This window comes from Fusarium subglutinans (assembly GCF_013396075.1).
Source record: "Fusarium subglutinans strain NRRL 66333 chromosome Unknown NRRL66333_c0000310, whole genome shotgun sequence".
Lineage (NCBI taxonomy): Eukaryota > Fungi > Ascomycota > Sordariomycetes > Hypocreales > Nectriaceae > Fusarium > Fusarium subglutinans.
This window is the reverse complement of record NW_023502373.1, coordinates 1-27,967: the sequence shown is the minus strand read 5'-3', so window position 1 is coordinate 27,967 and position 27,967 is coordinate 1. Positions and strand designations below refer to the sequence as shown.

General features: G+C 48.0%; 12 protein-coding genes across 12 annotated transcripts; 6 read left to right on the top strand and 6 right to left on the bottom strand.

Annotated features, from left to right (window-relative positions):
• Positions 1–556: 556 nt before the first annotated feature.
• On the top strand, positions 557–2,041 carry FSUBG_13107 (uncharacterized protein; the record flags this gene model as incomplete). Its single annotated transcript, XM_036677964.1, has 1 exon — positions 557–2,041. One exon carries the CDS (start codon positions 557–559, stop codon positions 2,039–2,041), a length of 1,485 nt encoding a protein of 494 aa, XP_036531430.1.
• A 198-nt stretch (positions 2,042–2,239) lies between these two features.
• On the bottom strand, positions 2,240–3,836 carry FSUBG_13106 (uncharacterized protein; the record flags this gene model as incomplete). The annotated part of the gene is made up of 2 exons (XM_036677963.1): positions 2,240–3,772; positions 3,825–3,836. The coding sequence occupies 2 exons, from the start codon at positions 3,834–3,836 to the stop codon at positions 2,240–2,242; spliced, it is 1,545 nt and encodes a 514-aa protein (XP_036531429.1).
• Positions 3,837–5,370: 1,534 nt separating this feature from the next.
• Positions 5,371–6,402, top strand: FSUBG_13105 (indc11; the record flags this gene model as incomplete). The annotated part of the gene is made up of 1 exon (XM_036677962.1): positions 5,371–6,402. The coding sequence occupies one exon, from the start codon at positions 5,371–5,373 to the stop codon at positions 6,400–6,402; it is 1,032 nt and encodes a 343-aa protein (XP_036531428.1).
• A 1,275-nt stretch (positions 6,403–7,677) lies between these two features.
• FSUBG_13104 (alpha beta hydrolase family domain protein) lies at positions 7,678–8,112 on the top strand (the record flags this gene model as incomplete). The annotated part of the gene is made up of 1 exon (XM_036677961.1): positions 7,678–8,112. The coding sequence occupies one exon, from the start codon at positions 7,678–7,680 to the stop codon at positions 8,110–8,112; it is 435 nt and encodes a 144-aa protein (XP_036531427.1).
• A 693-nt stretch (positions 8,113–8,805) lies between these two features.
• FSUBG_13103 (ROD1-O-dinitrobenzene calcium and zinc resistance) lies at positions 8,806–10,369 on the bottom strand (the record flags this gene model as incomplete). Its single annotated transcript, XM_036677960.1, has 3 exons — positions 8,806–9,297; positions 9,347–10,223; positions 10,275–10,369. The coding sequence occupies 3 exons, from the start codon at positions 10,367–10,369 to the stop codon at positions 8,806–8,808; spliced, it is 1,464 nt and encodes a 487-aa protein (XP_036531426.1).
• Positions 10,370–11,014: 645 nt separating this feature from the next.
• FSUBG_13102 (uncharacterized protein) lies at positions 11,015–13,355 on the bottom strand (the record flags this gene model as incomplete). The annotated part of the gene is made up of 7 exons (XM_036677959.1): positions 11,015–11,420; positions 11,473–11,717; positions 11,768–12,166; positions 12,216–12,505; positions 12,550–12,977; positions 13,199–13,247; positions 13,322–13,355. The coding sequence occupies 7 exons, from the start codon at positions 13,353–13,355 to the stop codon at positions 11,015–11,017; spliced, it is 1,851 nt and encodes a 616-aa protein (XP_036531425.1).
• Positions 13,356–13,678: 323 nt separating this feature from the next.
• FSUBG_13101 (uncharacterized protein) lies at positions 13,679–15,107 on the top strand (the record flags this gene model as incomplete). Its single annotated transcript, XM_036677958.1, has 8 exons — positions 13,679–13,719; positions 13,767–13,951; positions 14,001–14,117; positions 14,168–14,277; positions 14,331–14,403; positions 14,457–14,560; positions 14,616–14,893; positions 14,942–15,107. The coding sequence occupies 8 exons, from the start codon at positions 13,679–13,681 to the stop codon at positions 15,105–15,107; spliced, it is 1,074 nt and encodes a 357-aa protein (XP_036531424.1).
• Positions 15,108–16,457: 1,350 nt separating this feature from the next.
• On the top strand, positions 16,458–17,878 carry FSUBG_13100 (uncharacterized protein; the record flags this gene model as incomplete). Its single annotated transcript, XM_036677957.1, has 6 exons — positions 16,458–16,505; positions 16,575–16,820; positions 16,872–17,074; positions 17,125–17,219; positions 17,275–17,445; positions 17,499–17,878. The coding sequence occupies 6 exons, from the start codon at positions 16,458–16,460 to the stop codon at positions 17,876–17,878; spliced, it is 1,143 nt and encodes a 380-aa protein (XP_036531423.1).
• A 610-nt stretch (positions 17,879–18,488) lies between these two features.
• Positions 18,489–19,652, bottom strand: FSUBG_13099 (d-aminopeptidase; the record flags this gene model as incomplete). The annotated part of the gene is made up of 1 exon (XM_036677954.1): positions 18,489–19,652. The coding sequence occupies one exon, from the start codon at positions 19,650–19,652 to the stop codon at positions 18,489–18,491; it is 1,164 nt and encodes a 387-aa protein (XP_036531422.1).
• A 1,054-nt stretch (positions 19,653–20,706) lies between these two features.
• Positions 20,707–22,179, top strand: FSUBG_13098 (LSB3-possible role in the regulation of actin cytoskeletal organization; the record flags this gene model as incomplete). Its single annotated transcript, XM_036677953.1, has 2 exons — positions 20,707–20,911; positions 20,972–22,179. The coding sequence occupies 2 exons, from the start codon at positions 20,707–20,709 to the stop codon at positions 22,177–22,179; spliced, it is 1,413 nt and encodes a 470-aa protein (XP_036531421.1).
• Positions 22,180–22,352: 173 nt separating this feature from the next.
• FSUBG_13097 (transporter) lies at positions 22,353–24,468 on the bottom strand (the record flags this gene model as incomplete). Its single annotated transcript, XM_036677952.1, has 9 exons — positions 22,353–22,513; positions 22,692–22,812; positions 22,858–22,944; positions 23,005–23,102; positions 23,191–23,316; positions 23,365–23,592; positions 23,685–23,857; positions 23,931–23,940; positions 24,171–24,468. The coding sequence occupies 9 exons, from the start codon at positions 24,466–24,468 to the stop codon at positions 22,353–22,355; spliced, it is 1,302 nt and encodes a 433-aa protein (XP_036531420.1).
• Positions 24,469–25,367: 899 nt separating this feature from the next.
• FSUBG_13096 (tartrate transporter) lies at positions 25,368–27,052 on the bottom strand (the record flags this gene model as incomplete). Its single annotated transcript, XM_036677951.1, has 5 exons — positions 25,368–25,691; positions 25,740–25,824; positions 25,877–25,974; positions 26,022–26,093; positions 26,144–27,052. The coding sequence occupies 5 exons, from the start codon at positions 27,050–27,052 to the stop codon at positions 25,368–25,370; spliced, it is 1,488 nt and encodes a 495-aa protein (XP_036531419.1).
• Between the last annotated feature and the right edge of the window lie 915 nt (positions 27,053–27,967).

Genomic DNA, 27,967 nt, shown 5'->3' with positions numbered 1-27,967 from the left:
TTTACATTTTTACAGTCTTTTCTCTTAAGTACAATTCACTGCTGGACATGGAGACGTACATCTTTACCCCGCTTTATCATAACAGGCACACTCCTTGCCATGCAGCCTCTACGTAATCTTCTCCTGCTGGGTTATTATGGCAGATCTCAGTCTGTCTTCGTGAGATTGGCTATCCTTGTATCTCTCTTGATGACTCCGAATTGCGGCAGCGTTTTTACAGACCAATTAACTGCCGGCCGTCGTTTACGTTAACCAGTTACAGATCTCCACACTTTTATAGTGCCCAACCGCCAATGCCAACGCAATACTATTTGAGACTTAGTTCCCCAGCCGTTTTCCATTTCTAGCCGCCATAGCCCAGACCAGCGTTATGCTATAGAATAAAACAAATACATACCTGTTTTGTCACTGTTGGTCGACAACGAATTACGTACCCGTGACTCATAGGACTTTAGGCAGCAACCCCGCGAGATGTCATATCATATATATACATGTCAGCTTTGCCTTCAAAGTCACTTCTAAAAAGCCCAGTATCACCTTTCATTCTCAGTCAGTCATGCCAAGCTACTCAAGTGACCAGCTCCTGAAGGATTGGCGGTACGCCGTCAAGCAAGACTTCACTACATCTCAGGGGAAACCCTTCCCTTATGCAGAGAACGGCAAACAACAATGGGATGATGAGATCAAGAAGGTCAACTTCCAAAGGCAGCCTCATGTTGGTTCTGTGAGCGGCGACGGAAAGTATCTTGCTCTCGGAATCGACCATGTCATCCATGTAGTCGACACCCAAAGCTGGAACACAATTGCAGTTCTAAGGGGCCATAAAAACAAGATTGAGACCCTTGCGTTCAGGTCTGGCCGCTCTAATGTGTTGATCTCGAGTGAAGAGCAGGTATATGACGATTCGGGGCATACTGAGCCACCTATTATCATTCTGTGGAACATCGAAGAAGAAAGGTCGGCACCGAGACTGGATGACGATCAGTTACGAAATGCCAGTCAGGCAGCTGTTTCTGGTGCTGCTGAAAAGCTGGCGGAAGCCGGAATTAATCTGAGCAAAGACGAACTCCGCCACCTGGAGGGGACTGTTGGACCGGCTGTCAGCCGTACTGTCTCCAAGCACATAGCGGCGAGTAAAGTGACCATAGAAGGTCGACTACAATCAGCTCATGAGTCTCAAATTTTCAGCGCTACCGGAAATTGGATGACATACTTGCCAGGAGAGTCACCTGTCTCGAATGGCGACGACCCATGGGATATCCATATCGTTTCCTCAGACGATCTTTCCAAGGGCCTACTCCTGAAGGGCCACACTGATGCAATCCTGTGGACAGGATGGAGCCCTGATGAATCGGTCTTTGCTTCTGTATCATGGGACGAGTCCATCCGTATTTGGGATGCTACTACAGGAGAGCAAAAGTACAGATTCAAGACCGAGGGGCAGAACTGGGCTGGTGCTTTCAGTCCTGACTCGAGCTACTTCGCAGCAACGGACGGACTAAGCAATGTGTGGATCTATTCCCTGACTGACGGAAAGCAGCACTGGGTCTACAAGGGACAACGTTCTGATCGCTGGAGAAGGACTCTTGCATGGCACCCAACCAACCCGTGGCTTGCTGTGGGTGGAGAGAGCAGCGGCGAGCTACTTCTCCTCGATGTTAGCGGGAAGAAGTTACTCCAGAAACGACTATTCTCTACAGATGCCTGTCCAGTGGACAAGGAGTCTCGCGATATGATGGAAGACTTTGTTGGGACATTGGAAGTGAGGTTCTTCGATGGTGGAAATAAGCTTGCGGTTTGGACTTTCGGTGATTGGAGTATTGAAGTGTACGACCTCAAACAGGAAGTTAAGTGGCGGTTTGCAAGAGGTGGAACAGAAGATGGGCCAAATGCTGGCAAGTGGAGGAACGATCAGGGTAAGGTTACTAGTAAGGGGGGGTACGAAATGCTAGCTTGGGAGGACCACTCGAACAGTTCCCTGTTTCTTGCCAGTATCGACTTCGATGCTCTCCGCCTTTGGGAGGTACCGCTGACAGCTTGAGCCTTTTGTGTGGGTGCACATGAGCTGGTTCAACACCAGCCATGATGTCGTTACCCGCCCATCTTCCATTCATCAGAGGCTGCTAGACGTCCCTGAGCACATCCGTGGAGGTTTGGCGCTGTTGGGTAGCAAATAGTGGATTTATTATAAGTCTAGGATAAAATAATGATGGACAATGCGTATTATCTAAAAGATCAATTAATGTTCGCAGAAGTTCCAACTCTGAGCTTGTTGTCCGACGCTGTCGCTGTTTACAACCCTTCGCTCTGATATCAAATCTTCTCTGACCCGTCTTGCCTCATCTATTGCATATGGATAGTCCACTTCCTGAGTTATTGCATCTCGGATCTCACTAGGAAGGCCATTGAGCGGTTCTGACTCTTTGAGCTCATCCTTCCACCAATGCTTTCGCTGAGGGGGCACGTTGCCTGTCGAGATGATCGGGATGACTGGGTCGACAAGGAACAGAGCGACGATCTTGCGATGCCCAGAGCGAATCTTGTCAGCTAACTCGAAAGGTTCAACTCGATGTTGATAGATATGAGGGAAAAATAAGGCTCTGCCTTCTTGTGTCAAGACGCTCCCGAGATCCTGCATTTTATTCCCTTTAGCTTTGATGGCAAAGATCGCTTCAATGCCATGGTAGTCTCCCTGAGAGTAGCTAAGCCGGTCTGCGAGGTTTTCTCTATCCGCCTGAGTACGGAAGGAAAGACGAGACTCGGTGATGTTATCGCTGTGGTAGTAAAACAGGGCCGTGGCGCAGATATGTTCGTTGAGTTGCCCTTCAACGTGCCACGAGCCACCATCATACGTAGATTTCTCAGGATTCAGCTGTATGTTGGCCATCTTGATAATGACTTGAATCTGTGAGGAACTATTGAAGAATCCTCCACTTCTGAAGTGCGATGCATCGAGGGGGTATGTGGCATCGTCTAAGGGTTCTGGGCAGTTGATCTTGTGAGTTTCTGACCACCATTCCCTATTCAATCTCTCGCCCTCTTCAAATACAGAACTAGTTTCTGAACCACTATCGTAGTCCTCGCCTTGGGCGAACAACCTACTACTCGGATAGCATCCATGCATCCTCGCACAGATCTCTGGCACGTTGCACGTCCACTTGACTTCGTGAACGGTTCCGAATCTCTTGAACCTAAACTCCTTGCGAGCTGAACGGCAGACAATATCCCAAGTGGGAAGGGATTTCGCGAGGAGTTCCTCGATGAGAGAATAAACGGCTTTGTATCGGACAGGGTGAAGATTGTTGATGTAGCTCTTGATACGTGGTTGTTCGCCTACCAGATAAACATCACATGGAAGCCATTGGTATCGTAGTGACAAAGCTCTCTTGTCGTCATCTCCAGTGGAAAATTGAAAGCCATCCGGCATTCTGAAATGCAGCCTCTTAGGCTCAGGGATGACCTTCCCCGAGCCGCAATGATCAAGGCACTTGTCCAGCGTTACATATTTGTCGAAAACAATTCGAGATCGGCCAAACACCAACGGCCAGAGTGAGGGGTGAACAAGGTCCAGAACCTTGTCTTCGCTTCCTGGATGCCAGTCTTGTTGGGACGCAGGGACGTCTTCAAGTAATGCAGCCACAGCTCTGAGCCCCTGCATCAACTCGTTGGGAAGAATCGCGTCTGACTTGATGGCACAAGAAGAAGATTCCATCACGGGAATCAGCTTCGTTTGTTCGTAAATCTTAGCCTTAGCCGTAAGATCTCTGAAGCACTGGAAAGGCGTCAGTCACCAAGTACCATCGGTCGGTCCTATTGGTACTCACCACGTCTGTCATTTTGCTCGTAAAATACCATTCTGCTGATAGCTTGCCCCTGGCATTTGTTGCGCTTCCTGCTTCCATTTGCACACGATATCGGTATCCAAGACTTTCTCCCACCAATGCGGCTTGTTTGTGATGTCTTCCTCCAATTTGAGCATGCAGACTTCACGGTTCATGAGTGTTTGCGATTTCCAATCCTTCTCAAGCAAGCCAAGAAGGAAAGACTGGCGTTTCTTGTTGTCTATGCCGAAACTCAAGGGGAGACCATCTCCTGGAAGCCTGAGAACGCCATCTCTCTTCTGAGCTCAACGGGGCAGATTAGCGCCTGATCTTTGTATTCGTATTGATCAGTCAAGCTCTTGAAGGCTTTGGACCTACCGATGTGCCATTCAATAGTCTGTGTAATCAGAAACGCTCAATGGTATTTCTGTGAGAATTGTCATCTACTATGGGTTTGCCGACGAGTTCATGGTATCTTGTGTGCACTTCTTCCATCGTGGGCATAGACTCCTCAAATTCGTCAATCCAAGCAATCAATTGAGCGATTTCATGGTGGATGACAAGTTCTTCATCCACGCCCCATCCTCATAGTCCGAGTCTTCCCATTCTTCGAAAATGCGAGTATATACGTACTCCTCGCCTACCTTTTGAACCGAGTAGCGATGCATCTTGAAGTTTGGCAAAACTTCGGTGAGAGGGTTCATGGGAAGTTGCCCTCGTGATTGCTGGTTATTTTCATCGTCGGTTATGCTGCCTATGCATGGACAACTCTGCGCTTGGACCAGACAGGACTCAGCCCCATCTGGATACACTGTCTGTTGGTATATTTGATTAAGGAAATGAAGCTTGCCTACAGAGTACTGATTGTGTCACTCAGAATTTCTGCTAGGATAGCAAGACAGCAGGCATGCATGTTCAAAGACTGGACTGTTGGGTCAGCCATCAGTGACTTGCTCTTTGAGATGCGAGTCAGAGCACTCTGGCTCTGTGGCTATGGTGAGGCACAGCACAGCACTCACCGGGCGAGGAGCAACTGGCATTAGGTACTCCAGGGTGCCAGAATAAACTGGTTAAAAAGCTTGGGGCGTGATACTAAACAAGCTTGCTAAAGCTTTTAGTCACTTCAGATAGAGGCCTCAGCGGGATAATATTTACTCCGCTCTATCGGACATTCATTCACTGCTGACTGTTTCCGATCGACAAAGCCTCGAAGCAATTTGTCCACTCGTTTTCGACGCATTTGTGGAGACTTTTGCAGTCTCGCGCGACAGAGCCAGCGAAACGCGAGGTTCTTGAGCGGGGAATGCTGATTGGCTACAGTGCCCCGAGAATCGAGCGAGATGAGCTTCAAGTCTGAAGTTGATGATGAGGATTGCGAATACAGCGAAGACGAGTTCAAGGCCTCAGTTGGAGATCAACGTAATATATATAAGGGAAGGCAGAATCGTCAGTTTATTTCTAATTCATCATCATACAAGAGTTATATTCACTCAACACATCAACATCAATCTAATTTGACACCGCCCTCTAACATCTAATCACCAACACAATGGCCACTCATACCATCCGCAAAGTCGTCTACTCTGCCTACGGCGGTCCCTCCAACGTGAGCGCCGTCACAGCTCAAATCCCCCCTCCAGCAAAAAACGAAGTCCAAGTCGATGTCATCTACTCAGGCTTCTCTGGCGCCGACATCCAAATGCGACTTGGCACATACCCCATGCAAAAGGCGGCACCTTTGACACCCGGCTACTGCTTCGTTGGTCGCGTCAGCACTAATGGGGACAAGTCCTCCAAATTTCGCCCTGGTCAGCTCGTTGGCGCTCTTAGCGTGTACGATGCTGAAGCTCAGAAGATCAATATCCTCGAAAAGTACTTGATCGCTATTCCTGAGAGCGTTGATATGCAACAGGCGGTCGCTGCCTTTCTTGATTGGAACACTGCTTATGGTCTTGTTCATCGCGCGACAAATTTGGTCGGCAAAGGCCAGCGCGTCTTCATCCATTCCATCAGCGGAGCTGTTGGCTATGCCATTATGACCTTGTGCCTGCTGGAGGGCGCTGAAGTCTACGGCACCGCTTCAGAGCGCAACCATGAGTCTCTTCGCCAGCTCGGAGTGACACCCTTTACCTACGCCAACAAGAACTGGGTCAGTGACATGAAGCAGCGCGGTGGTGCGCACGTAGTCTATGATCCCATTGGCTTTGAGCACTACAATGATTCATGGGACATTCTCATCACCGACGAGCCCTCGCGTCTTGTCGGTTTCGGTGGTAACATGAACATTCTCCAAGGCGATGACGCCAAACCGCGATCGCAATATGTCGGAATGGCCAAGCTACTGGCCAAGAATGGCTGCTTGTTTACCAAGAGAAGCACATCATTCTACTACATTGACCGCGATCGCGCGACATTCATGGAAGATCTTCAAGCCGTCGTGAACATTCTCATTGATGGAAAGGTTGAGGTACCGATCAAGAAAGTCTGGGATTTGGAGAATGTACGGGAGCCCCATGAGACTTGGGGTAAGGTCCCTGGAATGGGATCATGCTTGATCCGTGTCGACCCCAATGCTGCTTGAGCAGGGAACATTGGCGGAGGATTGTAGATGACAGTCATTGTTTGGTTGATAGCATTTTCTTGATAGATTGCCATGTATACGATCTTCTCTTTTTCTTTTACATGACGACCCGCCATTTGTCTACCGTGATTTTGATCTTGAAGCGTTCTTAAAGTAAAAGCGTCTTAGCGCTATAGTGCCTCGCATGGATTGCCCTTTACGGGACTAGAGGCTTCGAACTTCACTAGCTGCTCCCCATGACAAGAGTTGAGTTAAACAGAATCACTGATTGATCACCAAATTTCGCTTGCAAGCATGACAAGACCAAGATATAATTTCTTACTAGCTATCAGAATTTGCGCCAAATCGTTGAAGCGCCTTGAATGAGCTTCCATTTTGGGCCTTCTCACCAAGTATGCCAAGGTATATATAAGTCTCCCTCTATTAATCCAAGGGGGCTTGTGGCGTAACGGTTAGACGTCACTGGCCTGACCAGAAAGCTGACTAGGCAGCTAAAGGTAGTAGGTTTAAACCCCATAGCTCCTAACCCTAAAACTAAAAATCAGGGTCTAATTACTAATAATTACCCTAGCTTATACTTAAGTTAAGTTAGAAATTATAATATTAATATAAAAGAAGTTAACTAGCTAATAAGAAGGCTTAAAAAAGTAGGTTTATTAAAAAAGTTATTTTTATTATAATCTAGTTTAATATATAATAAAAAAGAGGTTATTACTTAAAGGTTTTTTCCTTATTAGTAAAGAGTTAGGCTAAGTATATATTACCTTATAGTAAATCTAAAATAGAAAAGTAAGTCTATTATATAAATAAAAGTATTATAATAGGTTAGAAAGTAAATCGTAGTGCAAGATACGCTTAAATTAGCAGTATAGCAATAGAATTACATTATATTCTATCAATCCGAACCTCAACATGAACGCACAACACTACACTATCCCCGAAATTGCATATCTTCTCGATGTCAGACCTAAACGCAGTCCTCTTGATCACAGGGGCCTGGCACGTCATTAAACACTACTACAAACTCGTCCATGAGCTGGAGAGCCATGGTATAAGAGTCATCTGCGAATGCCTTCCAACAAACAATAACGCTGTACCACCAAACAAAACAATCCAAGATGATATCGACTTCATCAAAGACATCGTATCTAAAGAGGTTGCAGCAGGCACGCATCTCACTGTCATTGGTCATTCGTGGGGAGGCATGATAGCTTTTCTGCGGCTTTGGCGAGCTTTGCTGTTCCGCCCGAGTCAAAAGAAGGAGGCGTCACTGACATGATCTTCATCGCCGCCTTCGTGCCATCGGAAAATGATTCATTGGCCGGCCTCTTTGGTGGAAAGCTACCTTCTGCGCTTGTTCCTGAATCTGACGGGACTCTGGTGCCGACTGATCCTATCCACCTTTTCTATCATGACGTACCCGAGGAAGAAGCCCAATGGGCCAAGAATACAATGGTCGCTCATGGAACGAATGTGCAATATGCTACTATCAATTGCGATAAAGTGGCATGGCGTGTTATTCCACTGACGTATATTATCTGTGAAGAGGATCAGGGACTGCTCAGCTTTTTGCAAGAGGGCATGATTGAGAAGGTTGAAGAACAGGGGGTCATCGTTCAGAAGCATCGGTTGCCTTCCTCTCATAGCCCTTTTCTGAGTATGCCCAAAAAGCTTGCCGGTATCGTTTTGGAGGCCATGAACTCAAGATAAATGTCAAGAAATGTACTTAACTGCCATGCTCAGTCCAAGTCAAGTTTGACAAGTGGATGCTAGAGAGTATGCCGAAGCTCACTGAAGAGAAGAGACAATTTGACTTTCAGAGATAGAAAGAGCGAGAGGGGACAAACTTAATAACAAGTTGTAAAAGGAAAATAGGATGTAGATTGAAGCTTGGTAGACTGTAAGTAGAAGTCAATTAACAGAACCAGTCTTACCTAGTCATTATTGCCATCCATGTAAACGCATCTCACTTGTTAGCCAAGCATGTCCACTTCTGGCTCCCAGCAACCATTTATTTTAATGGAAATTATCAATCTAGAATTAAATACAATATGAGGAGTCATACGTCATACTACTACAGAGTTGTACCAGCTGGACGTAACCATAGGTCTTGCCATTACTGACTCAGTGAGAACTCAGTGAGTGACATGATAGCGCCAACCAAGACCATAAGCCGCTGGAACCATAGAATTCATGTAGCAAACCGCTGTTTCTAGATATACAGCAAAATAAAAATGCAATGCAAGGATAATTATACACCCTAAGCAAAACGTCTTGTCTGCAGTGTAATTTCAATACTTCCCCCATGATTCAAGTCATAGATCTCCCATCATGGTAAAGCGGCTTGAATACATGGCTATAGTATCCTCGAGAAGCAGATCCATCTGCTGTAGCAACTCAATCTCAACTATCGTTCGCTGCTGTTGCTGCGGCTGTTCGATAATCAGGAGGCAGGGCTCCGCCTTGCTGAGTATGCGGTTGCAATGGAGTCCGAAGCGCCGTGCGATATGTCGGAACTTTGCTAAGTTCAGCAAATTCTTCTGGGTCGGTAGACGCAGTTTCTGACGAGCTGCGTGATTGGCCGTGACTCTGGCTTGACTGTGATGATTCAAATGTGTTGAAGCCCTCGTATGCCTGACTCTCATTCGAGTCTGTGTGATGAGGAGTGCTGGTACCAGACCCTTCTCCCTCGCCCTGGTGAGTGCCTTGGCCAGGAATCTGCCAGTCCTCAAGACTGTCGTAAAGCTGGTCGAGAATATGTTCTCCATACACTGGTGGGCCTATTAATTCGCTCGGTGGTCCTTGTGTACTAGGGGCTTGGTCTATCAAGTTGCCTTGGTCGTCAAGAGTGATGGACGGTGAAATGAAGATATTAACCGGAATGCCCAAGTCAAGCTTAGAAATTAGTATTTGAGCCCGCGTGGTCATAAAAAGGCTGACTTACATGAGAGACATGGCCGTCCTGGTTCCGAATGGGTATGTGTATCTTGAGTTTGTGGTAGACCCTAATGCCTTGTGCGTCGATGTCTTGGATGCATTCACTTAACCTCTTCGGTAGCTGCAGTGTCTTCTTCATGACCCATCCCTCTTGACCTGTTTCCTCTATAGTATCCTGCCAGTATTGCTCTCTTGACATCTCAAAGTCCCATTGAGAGATTTCGCGCTTGCTTTTGTGCTCTCTTGTGTAAATGTAGTGTCTGCTGTGCATGCTGAACTCTTGAAATTCCACCAAAGTTGCGACGATCCTTTCGATTTCGAGTCCTTTGACCAGCGGCGTAAATCGTGTGTCAAGAACAATAGACCCTCCGAAAACAGCAGCTTTTGTCGGTATGGAGACAGAGTAATCGACTTTGTTGATCCATGTCTGCTCGACGCTCATGTTATGCATGAACTCCAATGCAGTCGGTGCAAATGTGCGGATTATTCGGAGCTTCTTGGTACAGCTGATATGTCGAACCAGCTTGCCTCTGCTAATTGTTGCTCTCAAGCCATATGTGATGGAAGCATCCCGGATACCCTCAAGGCTCTCAGAAGTATCTCCCGCCATCATCAGTTCAAAGGGCCACTCATAGTTGCCAGCCGGTAGAGTGACGCTCTTGCCACCTGTTTCCAGCAATGAAGGCCATTTGTGCTTCATGATGCTGGTGTTGTGGGCCACGCCGGGATCGTTGAGCCATGCGTGGCGTACAGTCCCATCTAGGCGAAGTCTGACTTCATCGAGCTTGAGCGGCGACTGTAGACACAGGACTACGACGCCCTTGAGTAATTGATCTGTTGATTCATATCGGCTGCCCCAAAAGACAACAAATTCGCGTTCAAGTCTTGTAGCTATTTCAGCAAATACTCAAAAATTGTGTTGTCAGGATGCATACCTAATCTCGAAGAGGGAATACGGTGTTGATGCTACGCCACTGAAAGCAGCAGCGAGAGGCTGGTTATTGTGTTGGTTCGTGGACGCGGCTTGCATGATTCTGACAGACGGCTATGCAAGGTTTGAAAGAGTTAGTTAGTACATTTCTCCAAAAATGAGGCTGAAGGATTTTCGCAATAAAAGAACATGTCGCTGTGATTCCGTTGGGGCAATTGACATAGGTGTATCTCTGAACCTCGGCATCCGCGTGGGCCGATAGACGATAAGAGTTTAGCTGGCCATGAGCTGATCTGACGATGCAATTTAGTCCGGCACGGAACGATCGGCGACAGAATCAGCCCGATGCATCAACATTCCATTCTGATTCACCCCGTGACACGGCACGTCCTAATCTTGTCTTCACCCGCTGAGGTTTAGGCTGCGAGGCCCAACAGCGCCTGGATTTGCATGTGATGGGATCCGCACTTACACCGCGTGTCTTGTTGTGATTCCAGAACATTTATGCATGAGAGAGAACCTTGTTTTTAATTGCATATGAAGACTCCACATTATTTCCATAATCTCGAAAACCATGTGAAGAGTATTTATGGACTGAAAACTCGCTGCATGTGCCTTCGAGTTCTGTTTCAGCTCCTCATATGAAGAGCTGGACACGTCACTCACCAACGCATAAGCTTACTGTGTTGCACTTTGTCTTATCATGTATAACGTCATCCGCAAGAAAGGGTAATAGGCCTGACTTCAGTATGGTACGTCTTCATGCAGGAGCCTCATGAATTGCTGGTTACTGTGGAACCAATCCCCAATCTGGAACGACGCATCGTAGTCGGCCCCGATGGCAACCCCAGTCGCGCCTATGTCATCCACAGTATTTACTACCTCGGGATCAATCATCGTGAAGTCACTTGAGCTTGATAGAGATGTGCTGGTGTGTGAAGGCTCAGGGCATGCTTTGGCGCTGAGTCGAGCGGCTTTGCAGAGAAGTTCGTAAAGTCGATGAGGATGCGTCACGGGCCCTGAATGGCTAGACTCCGACTTGAACGATGATGCGAATCTGTCTAGGCGATCCAAGTCCTCCGCAATTGAGTATCGCACGGCATGAGCGAAGACGATGCTAAATGGAAAGAAGGGGGTATGCAAGATAGCCCTGTCAACTTCAGCTGACGGTAGGAAATGCGGCTGAAGAATAGTCTGCTTACCAGTTTATGTATCTTCGTATTAACAGGGGATCTTTGCACCCGTTGACAAGCTTCATGCACTGATCATGTAGGTCCAGGGTGTTGCGAGCAACAGTGAGACAGCTTTCGTGGACCTCCATACCTTGGGAGCTAGGCAACACCCTGAGAACCATAGCCGTCAAGGCTGACTGGCAAACTAGATCGCAATGAAGGTATATGACTTTCATAGGGTCATCATTCATGTCTCTATTCTCCGCCAAAGCTTGCTACATACCATGTTAGCCACAATAGCAAAGTGGAAAGGGGTACCACATACTGCGATCTCGTGATGGGTCTCGTCTATGATCGACTGAAGCTCCTGTGCAAGACCACTAGCTACCTGGCAACGGGTAGCGTTCGATGTGTTCAAGCCCTCGGGGCTATATAGCTGGTCATATGCCTTTCCCTGTATGCGCCCGAGACGAATGGATCGATGCTGGTTTTCCTGACGGGTAAACGATACTTCAGAGTCACGAACACCAGAGCATCGTCCCAGCCTTAATGAAAGGCCCTTTTCGTATGCGTAAACGACCCAGAACAAGTCAGACTGCATATTTTGATGGTCATCTTTGCACGACTTGAGCCGATGATAGCCCAGAGTCTGACATAGTGTCATTGCAGTCGAGATCAAGGTCCACGACTGTGATGCTCGGCTTTCCTCCACGGAGTAAATTGCCTTCAAAACGTTAGCTTTTGTCTTGAAACCATAGGTGATGCGAGCATACCCCGAGAGCAAGCGCGGCGATCAACTCCATGCATGGCGTCGCCAACAGAGTCAGTTTCGCGAGACCGTCACCAACCTTGGATCGATAAAAGCGACAGTATTCTTGTGATTTCATATCTCCATGTATGACTGCATGTTCAGCAAACACGTATGATAAGAAACTAGTTGCGATGATAAACTCAGCCTCAGTGTGATCCTCGACGCGGAAGTGGACCTTGTTACAAATATCTAGAAAGACATCGAGCGGAAGGAAGCGGCATATCCAGACTACTCTATAATCTCTCGAGTGATCTAAGATTGTCAGTATTGATATCAAGAAGCATGCGCTGACTTACCTTTGACCCATCGCAGAATTTGCACGACGGCTTCCAATGGGGGCGTCAGGATGCTTTCCAGTGGCTCATGAGGTTTTGGCTGTTGGCTTTGTGTCATATGAGGGATCTCCAAAGCATCGGCAAGGCTCTTCAACGAAGAAACGGTGCTGCTCCACTCAGTGTCTGCTTGAACTGAGAGATTGTCCCGAATAATGGATTGAACAAAGTCTATGATATGGGCGGAGTGATCCCAGCGAGGAGGCGGAGCAGCTCTATCAGGGGGTCGGAGGTTCCCTGAATCATTTTCTTCCGCTGGATTTGAAGATATAGAAGCGGAGGGATGTTGCTCTTGTGGTGTTTGAGCTGATGTCACTCTGTTCAGGTCGAATCCTGCCAACAGAGTCTTAATGCTATTGAGGTCACGGGAGATATCATCAATCTTTCGCTCGCTGTTTCAGAATAATTAGGCCTAGAACGCTACAACCAACGGGACCGTAAATACTATTGTTCAGAGACCAAGACTCTTTGCCTAGCGGTGCTTTGCTTGGGCGTGATCCGACTATGAGTGCAGTCGACGCGGGCTGAAACACAGTTCGAACAAGGCGTTGCTCTATCACATCCGATCTAGTAAATCTTAGGATACGGCAATCATATTATAGATTGAAGGTACCTTTCTAGCTCGGCATTGATTACACTAGCATGCATGTCAGTCGACGACTCTGTGCAGTAATTAGTATTAGGAGATTTGCATGGGTCCATACCGAGCGGCGACTGATTGCAGGGCGGTCTGAACCTCCCTTCTCAGTCGGAGATGCGCGCGATTCCATGTTGATTAGTTGGTCGATGGAGGTTTGTCATTGACAGAGACTCAGTCATAGTGTTATGAGAGAGGAGATGGGTCGGGACCTGTCGATGACAAACCTCTCGGAAATGCGCGGATTTCCAGGTATTGGTCAGTTGTGGAGTCAGCCTAACCAATCAAGACCACCATCATATTGCTGTTCTTGGGGCTTGAAGGCGGGTATCTAAAGATCGAGAGACAATCCCTATAAAATGAATGTTTTCTGCTCAAGGGGAAATATCCACAACTCTAGTAGTTGGTAGCTGAACAACAATCTGCAATTATCACATCACGTTTCTTCTTAGCATCATGCCTCACAACGTCCTTGTTACTGGAGCCGCTGGCTACATGTAAGTGAGCTATGTCGATTGATCTCCCCCATACTAACGGTCAGCAGTGGTGGTTCTGTCATCGCTGATATTCTTTCTCGTACCGATGAGACGTTGAAGTCCGTCAATGTTTTTGCGGCTGCTCGAAGCCAAGACCAGGTTGATAAGATTTCCAAACTCGAAAGAGTCCATGCCTTCCTCGTCGACCTCCAAGATAGGCCTGCTGTGGAATATGCAATTGCCAAATATGAGAGTAGGTTTTCGCTTTCTTTCCAATTTTATAGTTCTGACAGTTTCATCAGTCGACATCGTCATCCATACAGCTGGAGCCATTTTCCCAGACATGTTATCGAACCTGCTCAGTGGTCTTGGGGACCGCCGCCGAACTACCGGCAAGAAAACATACCTGATTCATGCAAGTTCGTCCCACGTATATCTGAAGTCTCCCTAACACTTTAAAAGTCTTCAGTTGCGTCCATGTTCACCGAAGAAGGTGGATGGCCTTTTGGCAAGGTCAAAGATTCTGATCCCCTCATCGACAGGCAGAGGGAACTTGGCCTTGACAACCCTGTTCGAAAGGTGAGCATGGAAACCAATAAGAGAGATAGCTGTTCATGCTGACTAAATCTAAGACAAATATTGTTCTTGCCGATGAAGGGAAGACCCAGGGCGTCGAGACTTTTAACATCCCGATACAGCTCACTTGTAGATATCCTTTACATTGTCCAATTTGTTACATGGTACTGATATTGGCATAGATGGACGTGGAACTGGCGAGTGCAGAAAGCTCTCCGTCAACATTCCTGCTTTGATTCGGACGAGCATCAAGTTGAGGACGGTCCACAAGTTCGACAGGGACTCAGTAAGAATCTTCCACCCTTCGACCACCTAGAGATTTAAGTCTAACAAATGTCAAGACTCCTGGAAATGTGCATATCTCCGATCTTACGGATCTATACATTCTCATCCTCAACAAGGTCCTGAAAGAGGAGCCCATCGCTGTTGGGACAGATAGATACTTCTTCTCAGTTGCGCATCGCATCAGCTGGTGGAAGATCATGGATAAGATTGCCGAGGGCCTCTACGCCCGTGGTCTTGTCGACGAGTCGACACCAAAGATCTGGCCCAACTACGATATTGCAGCTGATGCCCTTGGATTTCCACGAAAGTTCATTCGTCCCATTTGCATGCCCAAGTAGGTTTCTCTTGACCTCACAATGATGCAAATGCTGATCAGTCTCAGTGGTGATCTCGAGCCGGCGAATGGGAATGCTTTGGGTTGGAGGCCCAAGCAGGACAGCGAGCAGAAGTGCCTTGACCAGATTGAACAAGAGATCAAGGATGTTGAGGAGCTGGATACTGTCAGAATGGGACTTTTCGATACTCTGATCGCGGAACAGAAACAGTAGATTTCACTCTCCACTTCTGGAGATCTTTCTCTCAGAATCGTCACGTCGCCTTTAGTACATATAGAGGCTCGGGGAGGAAAGAAAGCCCGGCACTTCGATCCTACCTAAAGAATAAAAAGACACGGGTAACTTGTTACAAGTTTAGGGTAAATTTAGGATACCTTTTGCTGAGTTTATCTTGTACCTTATATTGGCATATCCACTGTTTAAAATTGATAAGAATGCATCATATTCAGAATAGAGACGTCCATGGTGAAGTGTGTGGCAGTGTTGACGGTGATTAAAAGCTTCGCGTTAAACCCGTGACGATAACCTCTCCTCAGGGAACAAGAAAGCATCAGACTGATATGACGCTCTTGATAGCACTCTTCTGATGAGATCACGGCGCCCCGAAGCCATTAACTGACTATGTCATTGTGACCAACGATTGGCAACGGCTCCAGTGCCACCACATACCTTTCTAACGTCGATTGACGTCGAATCTGCATTCCCTTGAGCTCCGTGATTCTAGATTAGTTAAAGTGGTGGGAAGATCAGTGCCGATCCTCAGCGGCATGCGGTATGTGAACAAGTACGTCACCACGACCTGTCAGTCAGCAATCACTGGGCGTCACGTTGCTTGGAGGCAGAGACGGCTTCGAGTGGCTTTGCGTGACCGATAGCCATGGCGGCGCCTTGAAAAACTCTTACACGAATCACGCGAAAGGCCTGCGACTCAGGTACTGAACGAGTCAAATCGACAAAGTCTACCAGGCAAACAAAGCAGGTTAGCTATCAGTCTGTGTTCCGCTTCGATGTTAAGCACTTTTCTTCCGTCCAACAAGCTCACATCGAGTCTTGGCCTGTGTTCTCGCCCTTACATCGGGTTCCTGCATCATGCAGGTGATGCCACTAGACCACCACGGACCTCCCCGCAAAGTTCAAGACGCCTGCAATAACGCGATGAAAGCCCCAGATCAGAGTTAGAACCATACCAAAGACGATCGAGGACCCCTTCCTATCAAACCTTATCTGCCCTTCCGATCTATCAGACCGTCCGGACAAGGAATGCACATGTCGTCTAGCAAAACCTAACCCCAAGCCTCCACGGGTTCCGCGCCCTGGCTAGTAATTGTCAAATCACTTACGATTTGCATTTCATGACGCTAGGCAAGGCTAGAGTCAGGGCGAATCGCCACGAAAAGCGCCGCCGCATTCCAGGACCCTGTCCGCATCCAACTTAGTGCCGTGGCCTTGCGGAACAATAAGACAAGGACGCATCCATTTCGTGCCTTTGTTTTCAATCTCATTACAATTTTGTCTCACCTTGTCTCTCATTCTCGGTGCAGTTGAATACATTCCTTATACAAAATGACTCTGACAAAAGCCTTTACTCCACCTACGGGTACAGCCGTGATCGTACGTTACATGTCTCACTTACATCGCTTGCGTCAGTGTAAGTGAAGTCTGGTTACTGATGTCTCGCAGGGCACAACCTTCTGCCTTATCGCTTTCGCGGCTGTTATTATTGCTACGAGGTTCTTCTACCGACTGAGAATCCAGAGGGAGAAGTTGGCCACAAGTGACTGGTTTATGGTCCTGGCATTATGTGCCGCTATATCGTGTGCGGCATTCGACGTCGTGTTTTACCATCTCGATGTTCTAAGGCCTCGAATCAGTGTTGGTTTCGAGAACTATAACCCGGGTGAAGAGAAGGTTGAGTACATCTACAAGGTAAGATTCGTGCAAACATGTAAAATGCGATAGGGACTAACATGCGTCAAGATGTCCTGGGCGAGCGAAATCCCCTTCTACGCGACAACATATCTATCCAAAGCAATTCTTTTATCTATGTACTTCCAGATCTTCCCAGCCTTTATGGGAAGGCGTCGTAAGACACTCTGTATCACTGTCTTTTACTGTGGGCTGGCGTATGCCGCGACTCTTTGCATGCAGCTCTTTTCTTGTATGCCTATTGAGAGGCACTGGTATGTCTTACAAGATGTCTCACTTGTGGGTCATTGCTAACATCTGCTAGGGTCATTACTCGGCCTCTGACCGCATGCGACTGGCGATGGCAGGGTATTGTCTTTCAGGTCTCTTGGGCTTTGTCTTTCCTGGGCAGTCTTCTCCGTGCGTTGGCAACATATCACCTCTCTTAGTCAACCCTTTCGCTAACATAGTGCAGTCTTGATACTCCCATTCACTGTCGTTCATGATCTCGATTTGACTAAGCGAGCCAAGCTTGGTCTGTACTTTGTGTCATTGGTCGGTCTTCTTGACATCGCCATCTCTCTAGTCCGATTCCTGAACGTGGAGCTCGGAGACAACGGGTCGTTCCGCTCCTTTAGCACAATCGGTAAGTTCTATCCCCGATGCACATTCCCCAAGATCGAGCTAACCCATTTGCAGAGCTATGGAGCTCCCTTGACGTCAATATCGGCCTCATCACAGCTTGCCTCCCTTCCCTCTCAATGCTCCTTGGACGCACCAGGAGGATTGACGACTACACGTTTGATGAAGCCAAGACCGCAAGGTCGTCTCGTGCCATGGAACATCGCGAGCTAGAAGAGATCGAGGAGTCAACCTACCTTGGCGTCAATAGTGTTGGGCCCTCAAACAGGTCTGCCAGAGTCTCCCAGAATGGTGACAAGACACCGGAACGGAAGGCCGAGCCTGAGCGATCTTGGAAGGATCATGATGATGGTGATGATACCGACTTTGAGCTTGACAACATCAACGTTGAAGCTCTTACCAAGGACCAGGCACAATCGTACTGGTCCACTCCCTAGTTTCCTTTGTCATAGATCTGTACTATACTGCCCCAGCCATCAGAAGAGTCGCCTGTTCATACAACCAGATAGTCTGTAAAATATTGTCAGTGCCAATATACAACAATCTTTCGCCACGGAAGTATCTTAGATAATTGCTGTCGCGTGGTATTGTCTGTGCTATGTGTAAGGCATGCGAAGATATTGCGATACGTCGCGACAAATGCTTGGCCCATATATGTTCTAATTATTGCATTTTTATTCACTTTGCGCATGAAAACAATCGCAAAGAGACATTCGTTTAATATCAGGTTGTATTAGATGCTCTTCCTGGGTTCCGAGCATATGGCCTTGCGCAGCCGATGTCCGTTCATGGAACAAGCCAAACCAACGCGTCGCGTCGCGTGATTCGGACTCGAACCCAAGCGGAACAAAAGACGGTTCAAAGGTGTAGGGCTCTCAACTAATCCCGATTGGTTTTATTGCATCAAGATGACCTCTTCCTGTATTCCTCAGGTCTCGGGTAAAGTCTCTACGTTCCTGGCTTTGCCATGAATTGTCACTTCTTCGCCAACCTGTCGCGTGCATGTCGCGTCCCGCTGAATGGCCAAGCAGCAACATTGGTACCTCTTCACAGTCGTTTTGTCACTATCTCTCTGACCTTATTGAGATCCAATGCCTCTACAGTGCGTCCTTTGTATCCAGTCATAGTCGTTGCCATACATAGAGCATTACAAATGGCTTCCTCGGTCGCGTCAGCAACAGCCTCAAACGCGCCATTGATCGTCTCGTTGTGCACAGTCCCAACCTCGAAGGACGTAGGTTTGAAGGGGTCCAAATCTCTGCCTTCGAGACGTTGCATGGGGATCTTGGCAGCTGTAGAGAAGGCCAGGAAGATGTCGCCTGAACCGTTGCTGCCATAGCCGCCGACGCGTGACAGTCCTACAGTAGCGCGCTTGGCAAGTCGCTGAAGTTGAACTGGTAGCAGAGGAATGTCTGTAGCGATAATGATAATGATGCTACCGTCGACGTGAGGCCCGTGAATCGCGGACGCTTCTGACGAGGAAGGCGCTTGAGCTTCTGCTATCAGGATTCTTCCAACTGGAACACCACCAATGTGAAGGTCTTCCTTGAGGCCATAGTTGGCTTGAACAAGTACACCAACGGTGTAATCCTTCGCGTTTCCGTTGCTGTCTATTCCAGGCACAATACGGCTGCTGGACCCCGTACCTCCCTTGAACCGATGGCATATCATTCCCGTGCCGCCTCCAGTGCAACCTTCGGGTACTGCATCGGCAGACGCATTGCGAATACCTCGGACAACATGATCTGGAGTCAATGCAAAGCGGCTTTGCTTGTTGAGGTATCCATCGTATGTCTCAGTCACAACAGGGAACGCGAACAGGTTCACATCACCCTCTTTAGTCGCATGATACTTGGTGGCATAATCGTACACGCCCCGAAAGGCGTCTCCGATCGATGAGTTTGCCGTCAGAATAATCGGTGAAGTTAATGTGCCCGACTCGTCAATCCAGTGAGATCCTGTCATCTCCCCAGAGCCATTGAACTTGAAGATGGCAGCGTGGCATGAGTAGTCGAACCAGTCTGCTCGGGGCAGAACAGTGGTCACTCCAGTATTGACATCCTGGTCTGGCTGGATCGACTCGGTGTGAACAAGGACGCCTGGGACATCGGTAATGGAGTTTAGATGACCCGATTCCCATCTGCCCAAGTAGAGCTCAGGCAGGAGTTCGCGGAGACGAACTCGCTTCGAAAGATCCAAGCCGCCACCCATGTTGATTATACAGTCGGTACCTTAGAGGCTTACGGAGTAGAGGCTGTAGATTACGAGTGATAACGCAACATTTAGTTATGGCAAGGCAGGAGGATATAAATAAAGTCATCTACTTCGGTTTTCGCATTTCAACAAAAGTTCCCGCATTTCGGAAAGCCTTTTTTCGGCTTTGGATGCCTTTCCAAGGCGTAAGCTGACTCTTGGATGATCCTTCTATGGAGACCTCGAACCGTGGAAGAGGTGAAGTACTGCAGTGCTTACCCTAGATAAGAAGGTGGTTCAGGCTAGAACTCTGGGTTTAGCTAGCAGGTACGGGTGATTGCGACTATACATATGAATAACTGCTTAAGTACTTATCCTTAACCAACCGCACATCAAGACTGCAGAGCAAATGTTGGAATTACGACTGTTTGTGTAATGTTGGCGAGCCTCAAATGGCCTTGAGAAATCCGAGTTGCAGGGGACATCAAGGAGAGCTGCTCTGGCGGGTTCAGGATTGCCTGATCAGGATTAGTGGATACTGTTATCTGTTAAGATCTACTTCTGTCCACCGCTAGCCACAGCGATGATACTAGTACATCTTATTGGTGTATGGCTTATCGCCTATCCCACTGGAATCCACTGAAGCCCGCCCTGACTACATGCCCAAAAGCCTCCAGGCGTCCAGAGGCATGTGCATGTTTTGGCGCGACAGCAACCAAGTGTTGGCTCATCTCGGGATCGCGGTGTCGCGGGTACTGCGGCGCTCCCGACCGAAAAGCCCGCGCAAGCTGTTCTGACAAACTGAGCGAATGTTAGTCATCTCAAGCCGGACAATCCGCATGGCTTTGCCTGGTTGGTGACATGCCGTGGCAAGCCCCGGAACAGACGGAAGTTCGGGGCCAGACGTTAGTCAACGGGGCGGGATGACGTCTGCTGAGCTGGGCTGGGCTGGGCTACGCGTTTAAATAACAGCCAGTATTGGACTCAGCTGAAACTCCATGTAATCCCGCGCGTGATATTGCAGTTCCCTTGTTCTACACATTGATTACCTGTAAACTAGATTCTTTTCGAGATGCAGAAAGTCAAGGCCAGGCTCCCATCATGGGACACTACAAAGACCACGAGCAAGAAGGGCTTTGACAAAGTGTGGGGTTGGGCTGACAAGCTGGGTGCTCCAATCAATCGACTCTCGAATCGTATCGGCAGTGAGGCATTCTGGCCCACGACTCTGGACAAGGAGAGTGATAAGGCCGCCAGAATTTTGAGGTCCTTCTGCAGTAAGTCAAACCCCAAAAATACAGCTGAGTGAAAGGACATTCAGACTGACCAGATGACAGAGGATGGCTTCTATACCGAGGAGGAAAAGCCGGCCGATGGCGAACAGGCTGGTCCCAAGCAAAAGCAGCGCGTCTTGAAGAAAATTCCACAAAAAGTGATACAGAATGCCGTCGGTCTAGCCATCTTCACTACCATGCGAACCGGTCTCTGGGTATCTGGAGCCGGCGGATCCGGAGTCCTCGTAGCCCGAAATGAGGAGGATGGTTCATGGTCTCCTCCATCTGGAATCCTGCTGCACACAGCAGGTCTTGGCTTCCTCGTCGGAGTCGATATCTACGATTGTGTCGTTGTCATCAACAACCGCAAAGCCCTGGATGCATTTACTAAGATCAGAGCGACTCTCGGAGGAGAGATCAGTGCTGTTGCCGGACCCGTCGGAGCAGGTGGAGTGCTGGAAAATGACGGCAAATGGAAACAAGCCAACAGACCCGTCTTCACTTACTTGAAGTCAAGAGGTTTCTATGCCGGAGTTCAAGTTGACGGAACAGTCATCATTGAACGAACCGATGAGAATGCTCGCTTCTACGGACAGGAGGGCGTTAAAGTGGCAGACATCCTCGCTGGCAAAACAAGTCGCCCTCCTGAGATCAAAATGCTCATGGAGACGTTGAAGGCAGCCGAGGGTCGAGAAGATGTCGACCAACAATTGATGGAAGAGTTAGAGGGACAACCTGCGCCAGGGGATGTCGACGTCGAGGCTCCCGGTGAGGGAACAGTCTTCGGTATCCCAGACCCAGAAGATCCCGATCCGTATGGTGTTCTCGCCCTCGAGAAAGAAGGTCTCGAGATCCGCGATGCTGCAACTCACTCAAGGCCATCAAGTCAAGCCTTCGAGTACAACCCCAGCCCCAATAGTCCGACGTACAAAAAGTTCTACAGAAGGAGTCTAGAAACAGGAACGAGGAGCAATCGAGATAGCTATGCCTCAACGCCGAGCAGGACATATACGACATCTGAGGCTAGTACGCAGACAGAACCTGTCCTGATAACGCCCATCACAAGCACGACGCCGGAGAACAAGAGCTTGGCACATCCGGAGAAGCTTGATGACGACAAGTCCAGCATCTACGAGGATGTTCGGCTGGAGGATGACTTTCGGTCACCGTACGATGGATCATCACAGTCGCCGTACACTACGGTTGATAGCTTCATCACACCGCCTCCTGGGCCGCCACCGCCGCTGCCCGCTAGAAGTCCTGTTGCGTAGTGAGATCCTTTGATAGAGAGTGTTTTTAGCTAGGCGTAGGGATATTGGAGAAAGAATCGAGTTAGACATGCAACGCTAGTGAATTAAGAGACTAAATTATATATCCTTCGATCCAAAATGTCCACGTTAAGCTTCGTATCTGTAATCAATACTCCAGTTCGGTCTATCGTTGTCTAATTAGTATGAGAGTAGTGCGGCTCTCCTGGCTTATTACCGCCTTCACCCTCCTCCTCATCGGAGTATATAGGTGGAGGCGGAGACTCAGCACCACGAGACCGCACAGGTTTTCGTCGATCGCGCCACAATAATAACTGAATGAAAACAGTCTCCAAAACTGTGCACATACGTTAGTACTCGTGAAGATATGGAGGAGAGGGAGTACTCGCTCAACAGTACTTGCAAAATGGTTGAGTACGTGTATCCCTTCCTTGCAGCGGGAAAATCCGTCGTTTTCCACATAAACATGGGCACCTGTAGCATCAGTATCGGAAACAAGGTGCCAAATTACTAACTTACAACTGCCTGCACGACATACGCCAAGTCGTTGGCTATGGCAACGATCAGGGCTCGCTTTTCTGTGTCGGCAGAACATATCTCATTGATCCAGCTGAGGATCAGGGGACCGGCTCCGTGCTGAGTCTGCGTTAGATAGATTATCAGGAAAAGGATGAAACGTACGCCAATGTTACTAAGCCAGTAGACAACCTTCCTTCCATCAACATTGGAGTAGAGTGGCATGTTCAAAAGGAGGATGTTGAAAATAATCTTTTTGAGACCCGGGCATTAGAACATCTACCAAGCTTATTGCTATGTTTAATGACTTACGATAAGTATGGCTCCGGCATAAATGAACGGCCAGCGAGCGCCTTGTAGCGGTCCGTCTGACAACCAGCCCCATGTCAGTGCCATTACAAGGAAGATCGCTGTGTTAGGAATAGGTACTGATGACGCACGAATTAGTTACAAGTTACGAGGAATAATGGTGGAGATATAGTCGGGGGATTGACTTACAGGTGTTGATCTCAGGAATAGTGAACGAGGTCCCAGGGACTGGAGGAGGCTGGTCGTTGAAGCTCTTCAGCCAGTAGCCCATAGCATATTGAGGGTTACCATTGTTCCAGAGAATGTACAGTAACGCTGTCGGTCAGTCTAGAGACCTCAAAGGGCTTTCGAGGAATGACATACGAAGATGGTAAGTGTGCCAGCTGGACAGAACCTTCTTGACTTTATCTTTGGTCCAAGGCTGCTTGCCAGCCCGCCCAATGGCCTGCATTCTTTTGACCGATAAAACATGTTCTTTTTCAGTTGTCCACCAAGTTCTCTTTCCATCTTGCGGCAGATTAGGAAAGAAGAAATACCCGGCTATTGCCAGTGGGATGGTGATGAGGCCGTCGATGATGAACAGCCAACGCCCTAGAAGAAGGATTAGCGTCAGATATCCCCAGATAACATTGTCAAGCTGCTCGCATGGCGAGTGGTTGAGGCCTTCAAAATCCCGGACTTACAGCCTGCACGTCCGTGAACGCCATTAAGATTTGTATACGCAGCTCCCTGAAGAAAACCACTAAACATGGATCCAACCGAGCCAGCCAGCCAGAACAGCATGGCTCGCTTGCCAATCTCCCTAGGTGTATACCAGGAGCCAAGCATATAATGAATTCCTGGATAGAATCCCGATCTGATATTGATATTAGCCTAGTGACCTGCGACAATATGGTACCGCGAGGGGCTTGAGCAAGGAAGTTGCATACTCGAAGAAGCCTACGAAGAACCGTAATACATAAAGACTCCTATATGATTGAACTGATGAGGTACATATTGTTGCTATACCCCACCCCACCTCAAGCGACGGAATGACCCATCGTGGAGAGACTCGGGTCAGCAGCAGATTTGATGGGATCTGTCCGATGACATAGCCAAATGTCCAAATGGAGGTACCTTGTCTTTCGTGTGAGAAGTGATATAAAGGGAAGAACCACATGTATACTCACTGGTCACAAGCTGATTTCCAAACATCTCCAGGTCCTCCTGCATGCCGCTTAGAAACGCGTTATTGATGTTGGTTTGATCGACGTTCTTAAGGAAATATCCCAGAGAGGCGAATGTCAGGATGAAGGCATCGACCTTGAACAGTAAACGCCTCTGATCCTGTGGTAGCTCCCATGTATCCCATATGTATCCTTTCCACGTTTTGACTGGCTCAAAAACTACATGATCCTCAGTGCTCTCTGGTGAAGCGTCGGCCAGGGGCACGTAGCCTTGCGGGCCTGGATCTCTCAGTGTTGCCATGGCCTGATATGAAATAGCAAAAATGCAAGATAGTTATAAGAGTTGTTAGAAAATCAATTAAATGTTGTTGGCAAAGGAAGATATACCATTATTCCCATGATTTGGGGTTATGCTGATCCATGTGACCAAATGTATGTGCTAATCGTTCCCTCCGATCGCGTCAGTCAACCTACGCACCACGTAATTGGCCCTTTTCAGATACCCACGCTAGAGTGTCGCAGTTGCTGATGAAGCAAGAAAGCACATAATAATTTGTATGTATTGCCTACTAGGAGCTGTATACGTATGAGTCTACCATTGGTTCGTTGCCTGCAAAGATAGCCGTCCAGCAGGAATGAAATGCTGTAGATAGTCCACATATTTATGGTTAGAAAAAACATTCTGAGAAGCTCAAGAGCTTGGCAATTGTTCTTTGTGCTTTGTAATCCTCTTATGTAGAGAGATTCTATTGGAATGGTACAGTCAGTGATCCAGCATTCTCAAAATGATATATAGCACGTCGCATCAGATCGAATTACTATACAGTCCTTGGGCTCCTCTAAGTCATTGGATTGGTTCGAATGGGAATAATTTGACCACATTATCATGTAAATTGCTTCTCGGGGTATATATTACCATAGGAAAGCTTCACGACATGTCTACTGCCTGAATCCTGACTTGTCGATGTCAAGATGTAATTCCACTAGGCTTAGATTCAGTATAGTTACTGAGATCTCTATCGACATATGTAATATTAGTATATGTTACATACAACTGCCACATGATAGTAGAAAAGTAAGGATTTTCAAGGATCAAGGTATGTAACCAATTTCTGACGTGATAAGAAGTTGCAAGCCTTGCAGCTACATCCGCCTTAAAATACTCATCTGCCGATACTTGGTCCCCATTCTACTGCTCCATTAGTATTTAAAGCGAGGCTGGTCGGTACCAGCAGCCCGTCTGTTTCTCCAGACATAGTAACCATGCATAGCGACGCAGCCAACGCTCACAAACAAGAGTAGACCAGCGTTTACCCAGTGTCCGGTAGGATAGCCCTTCTTGGCCTCGTTTGCCTTGTAGATCCAGACACCAACGATTTGACCGGGCGCCCCCATGGAAATATTGAGCGCAATGGCCAAGCCGATGGCCGCCGTGGAATGAAGGTTGGACGACAGCCAGCCTAGAAGAGGAGGGATACAGGCGAATGATCCGCACGCCGCCACGATCAGACAACCATAGCGAGGCTATCAAGTTAGAGATTTGCATGGGACTAGAGTTTCGGGCAAACGTACACTGTAAGAGTTGGCGGGAAGGGTTGCAGAGGCAATGAAGCCGATAGCACCTATCAAGGAGAACACAGCAGAGTGAAGAGCGCGGCTGATGTCAAGTTAGACAATGTTGATGCCAGAGAGATTGATACATTACTCACGCATTATGTCGGTCTGCTGACCACGAAACAAGCAATGTAACGACGTAGGAAGCTGCGTAAGGAGGCACTGTCATCAGCTGGGCTCTAAGATCCGCAAACTATATGCTGTTAGCTGGTTAAGATATCATATAATCCTGTTGCGTACCCCGAGGCCGGCTGTGATGGAAGGCGTGAAGAGCGATAGACTGGAGAATGGGGCTGAAATGCCGAAGTAGATCTTGACGCGATTAGCAAAGGGTGTTACTGTCAGAGAAAAGCAACACGTACCAGGTAGTGGCACCAGAGCCGCCCTTCCAGCAGGGTTGACTTGGCATCCTCCCATGTCATGGACTTGCTGTCGCCATGTGATCCCTGCTCAGAGAGTCTATATGCTGCGATGTCCTTTTCTTCCACAGAGAGCCAGCTAGCTGACTCGGGGAAATCTGGGAGTCCAAACCAGACGAATGCTGATGAGATCACGGAAGGGATACCCTCGAGGATGAACAGCCATCGCCAACCAGAAAGACCATGTACCTGATTCATGTGGCCGACTCCATAAGCGATGGCGCCACCAAAAGCTCCGGCCAGTGTCGCAGATGCCAAGATAGTGGCGACACGAACTGAGCGCTCTTCAGGCTTGTACCAGAAAGTTAGATAGTATACTAGACCAGGGAACAAGCCGGCCTCAAAGACACCGAGAAGAAATCGTAGAACCGTGACAACAGCATAACTGTGAGCTGCACCAAGACAGATGGTGATAGTGCCCCATGCAAACATGAGGAACGCAATCCATCTGCTGGGCTTCATCTTCTTGAGAAAGTAGTTGGACGGGACTTCGAAGAGAGCATACGCAATGAGGAAAACCATAAGTGCAATGGTAAAGTCATAGTTGGTCATGTTGGTTTCCGTGAGAAGATCATGACCGGTCGTATGGTTGAGAACCTTGGCGTTGCCAATGTTGGAACGATCTAAATAGCAGAGCAAGTAGATGCCCGCAGCCAAGGGAATGATGCGAATATCTTGCTTGCGCACCAGCTTCTTCTCGAGCCCTGGATCAATTGCCGTGGTGCTCTCCAGCCGAGAATCGGAGTTCTGCTTAAGGGCGTCAGTTGGGGGCGTTATTGGAGAAGGCGGGAGGCGTACCTTTTCATCACCAGCCATCTCGAGATTGCTATCAAAGTCGTTTCGTGCCGCCATCTTGATGTCGTAACCTCAAGTCTCGAGGATATCTCTTGGCAAGAGTCAGTGAAAACTCTGGCAAAGGAGGAGAAGGGCCAAGAAATAGAAAAATTAAGCGAGGCGAAAGGAACCGTTGCATCTCACCTCGCGGTGACCAGCCGGAGGTAAATATCCCCGCATAATTCATGCCCGCTTGGTTCCAATCACATACAAGATCTGCATCGTATTCGCGGGGTTGAGCATCTCGGTTTCGGTGGCCGACGCCGAACCCCATGTTTCACGGCGCCGAAAGGTCTGAACTTTGTACGGATAATCGGCAAAGAATACACCATTTAACTTGAAGATATCTCTGGGAGTAAGCTTAGATCATGAATTGTTTAAGGCTAAATATTTTGTCCAATCGGTGCGGAGTAGGTTCAGTCCTCCCCGATGCCGAGAGCGACTACTGATATTTCCGTTGATTACCGCCGCTGCCAAGCCTCGGCGTATCTAGTCTCAAGAAAGGCTTTGATCGATTTAACACATGACTCAGTCTTTGCTCGTTTGTTATGTTTTCTTTGAATGCGGCTTGTCTAACAGGTGCAGACACTCGGGGAGGTAAGGATTAGGGCCCAAAGTTATCTTCAGGGCAAGTTCAGAGTCGTCCTAGAGAGGAGCAGACGATACAGTCTCTTCCAACATCTCGGCCAGTCTCAAAGAACCTTGATAGATCTTCTTCCCCTCCCTGGTCTGTTCGCCTGCATGCTCTCGGTTCCAGTCCATAATGACCGAGATGTGTAAGGCGCGTGATATAAGTATCAGTAGCGGTTTCTATTAACTTAAAATAATACTCTTATTAAATTAGTTTAAGCAGTATACTAACTACTTAATATAATTACCTAAAATAAGCTTTTTAACTTATTTAATAATTATATTTAATATATAAAAAGAACT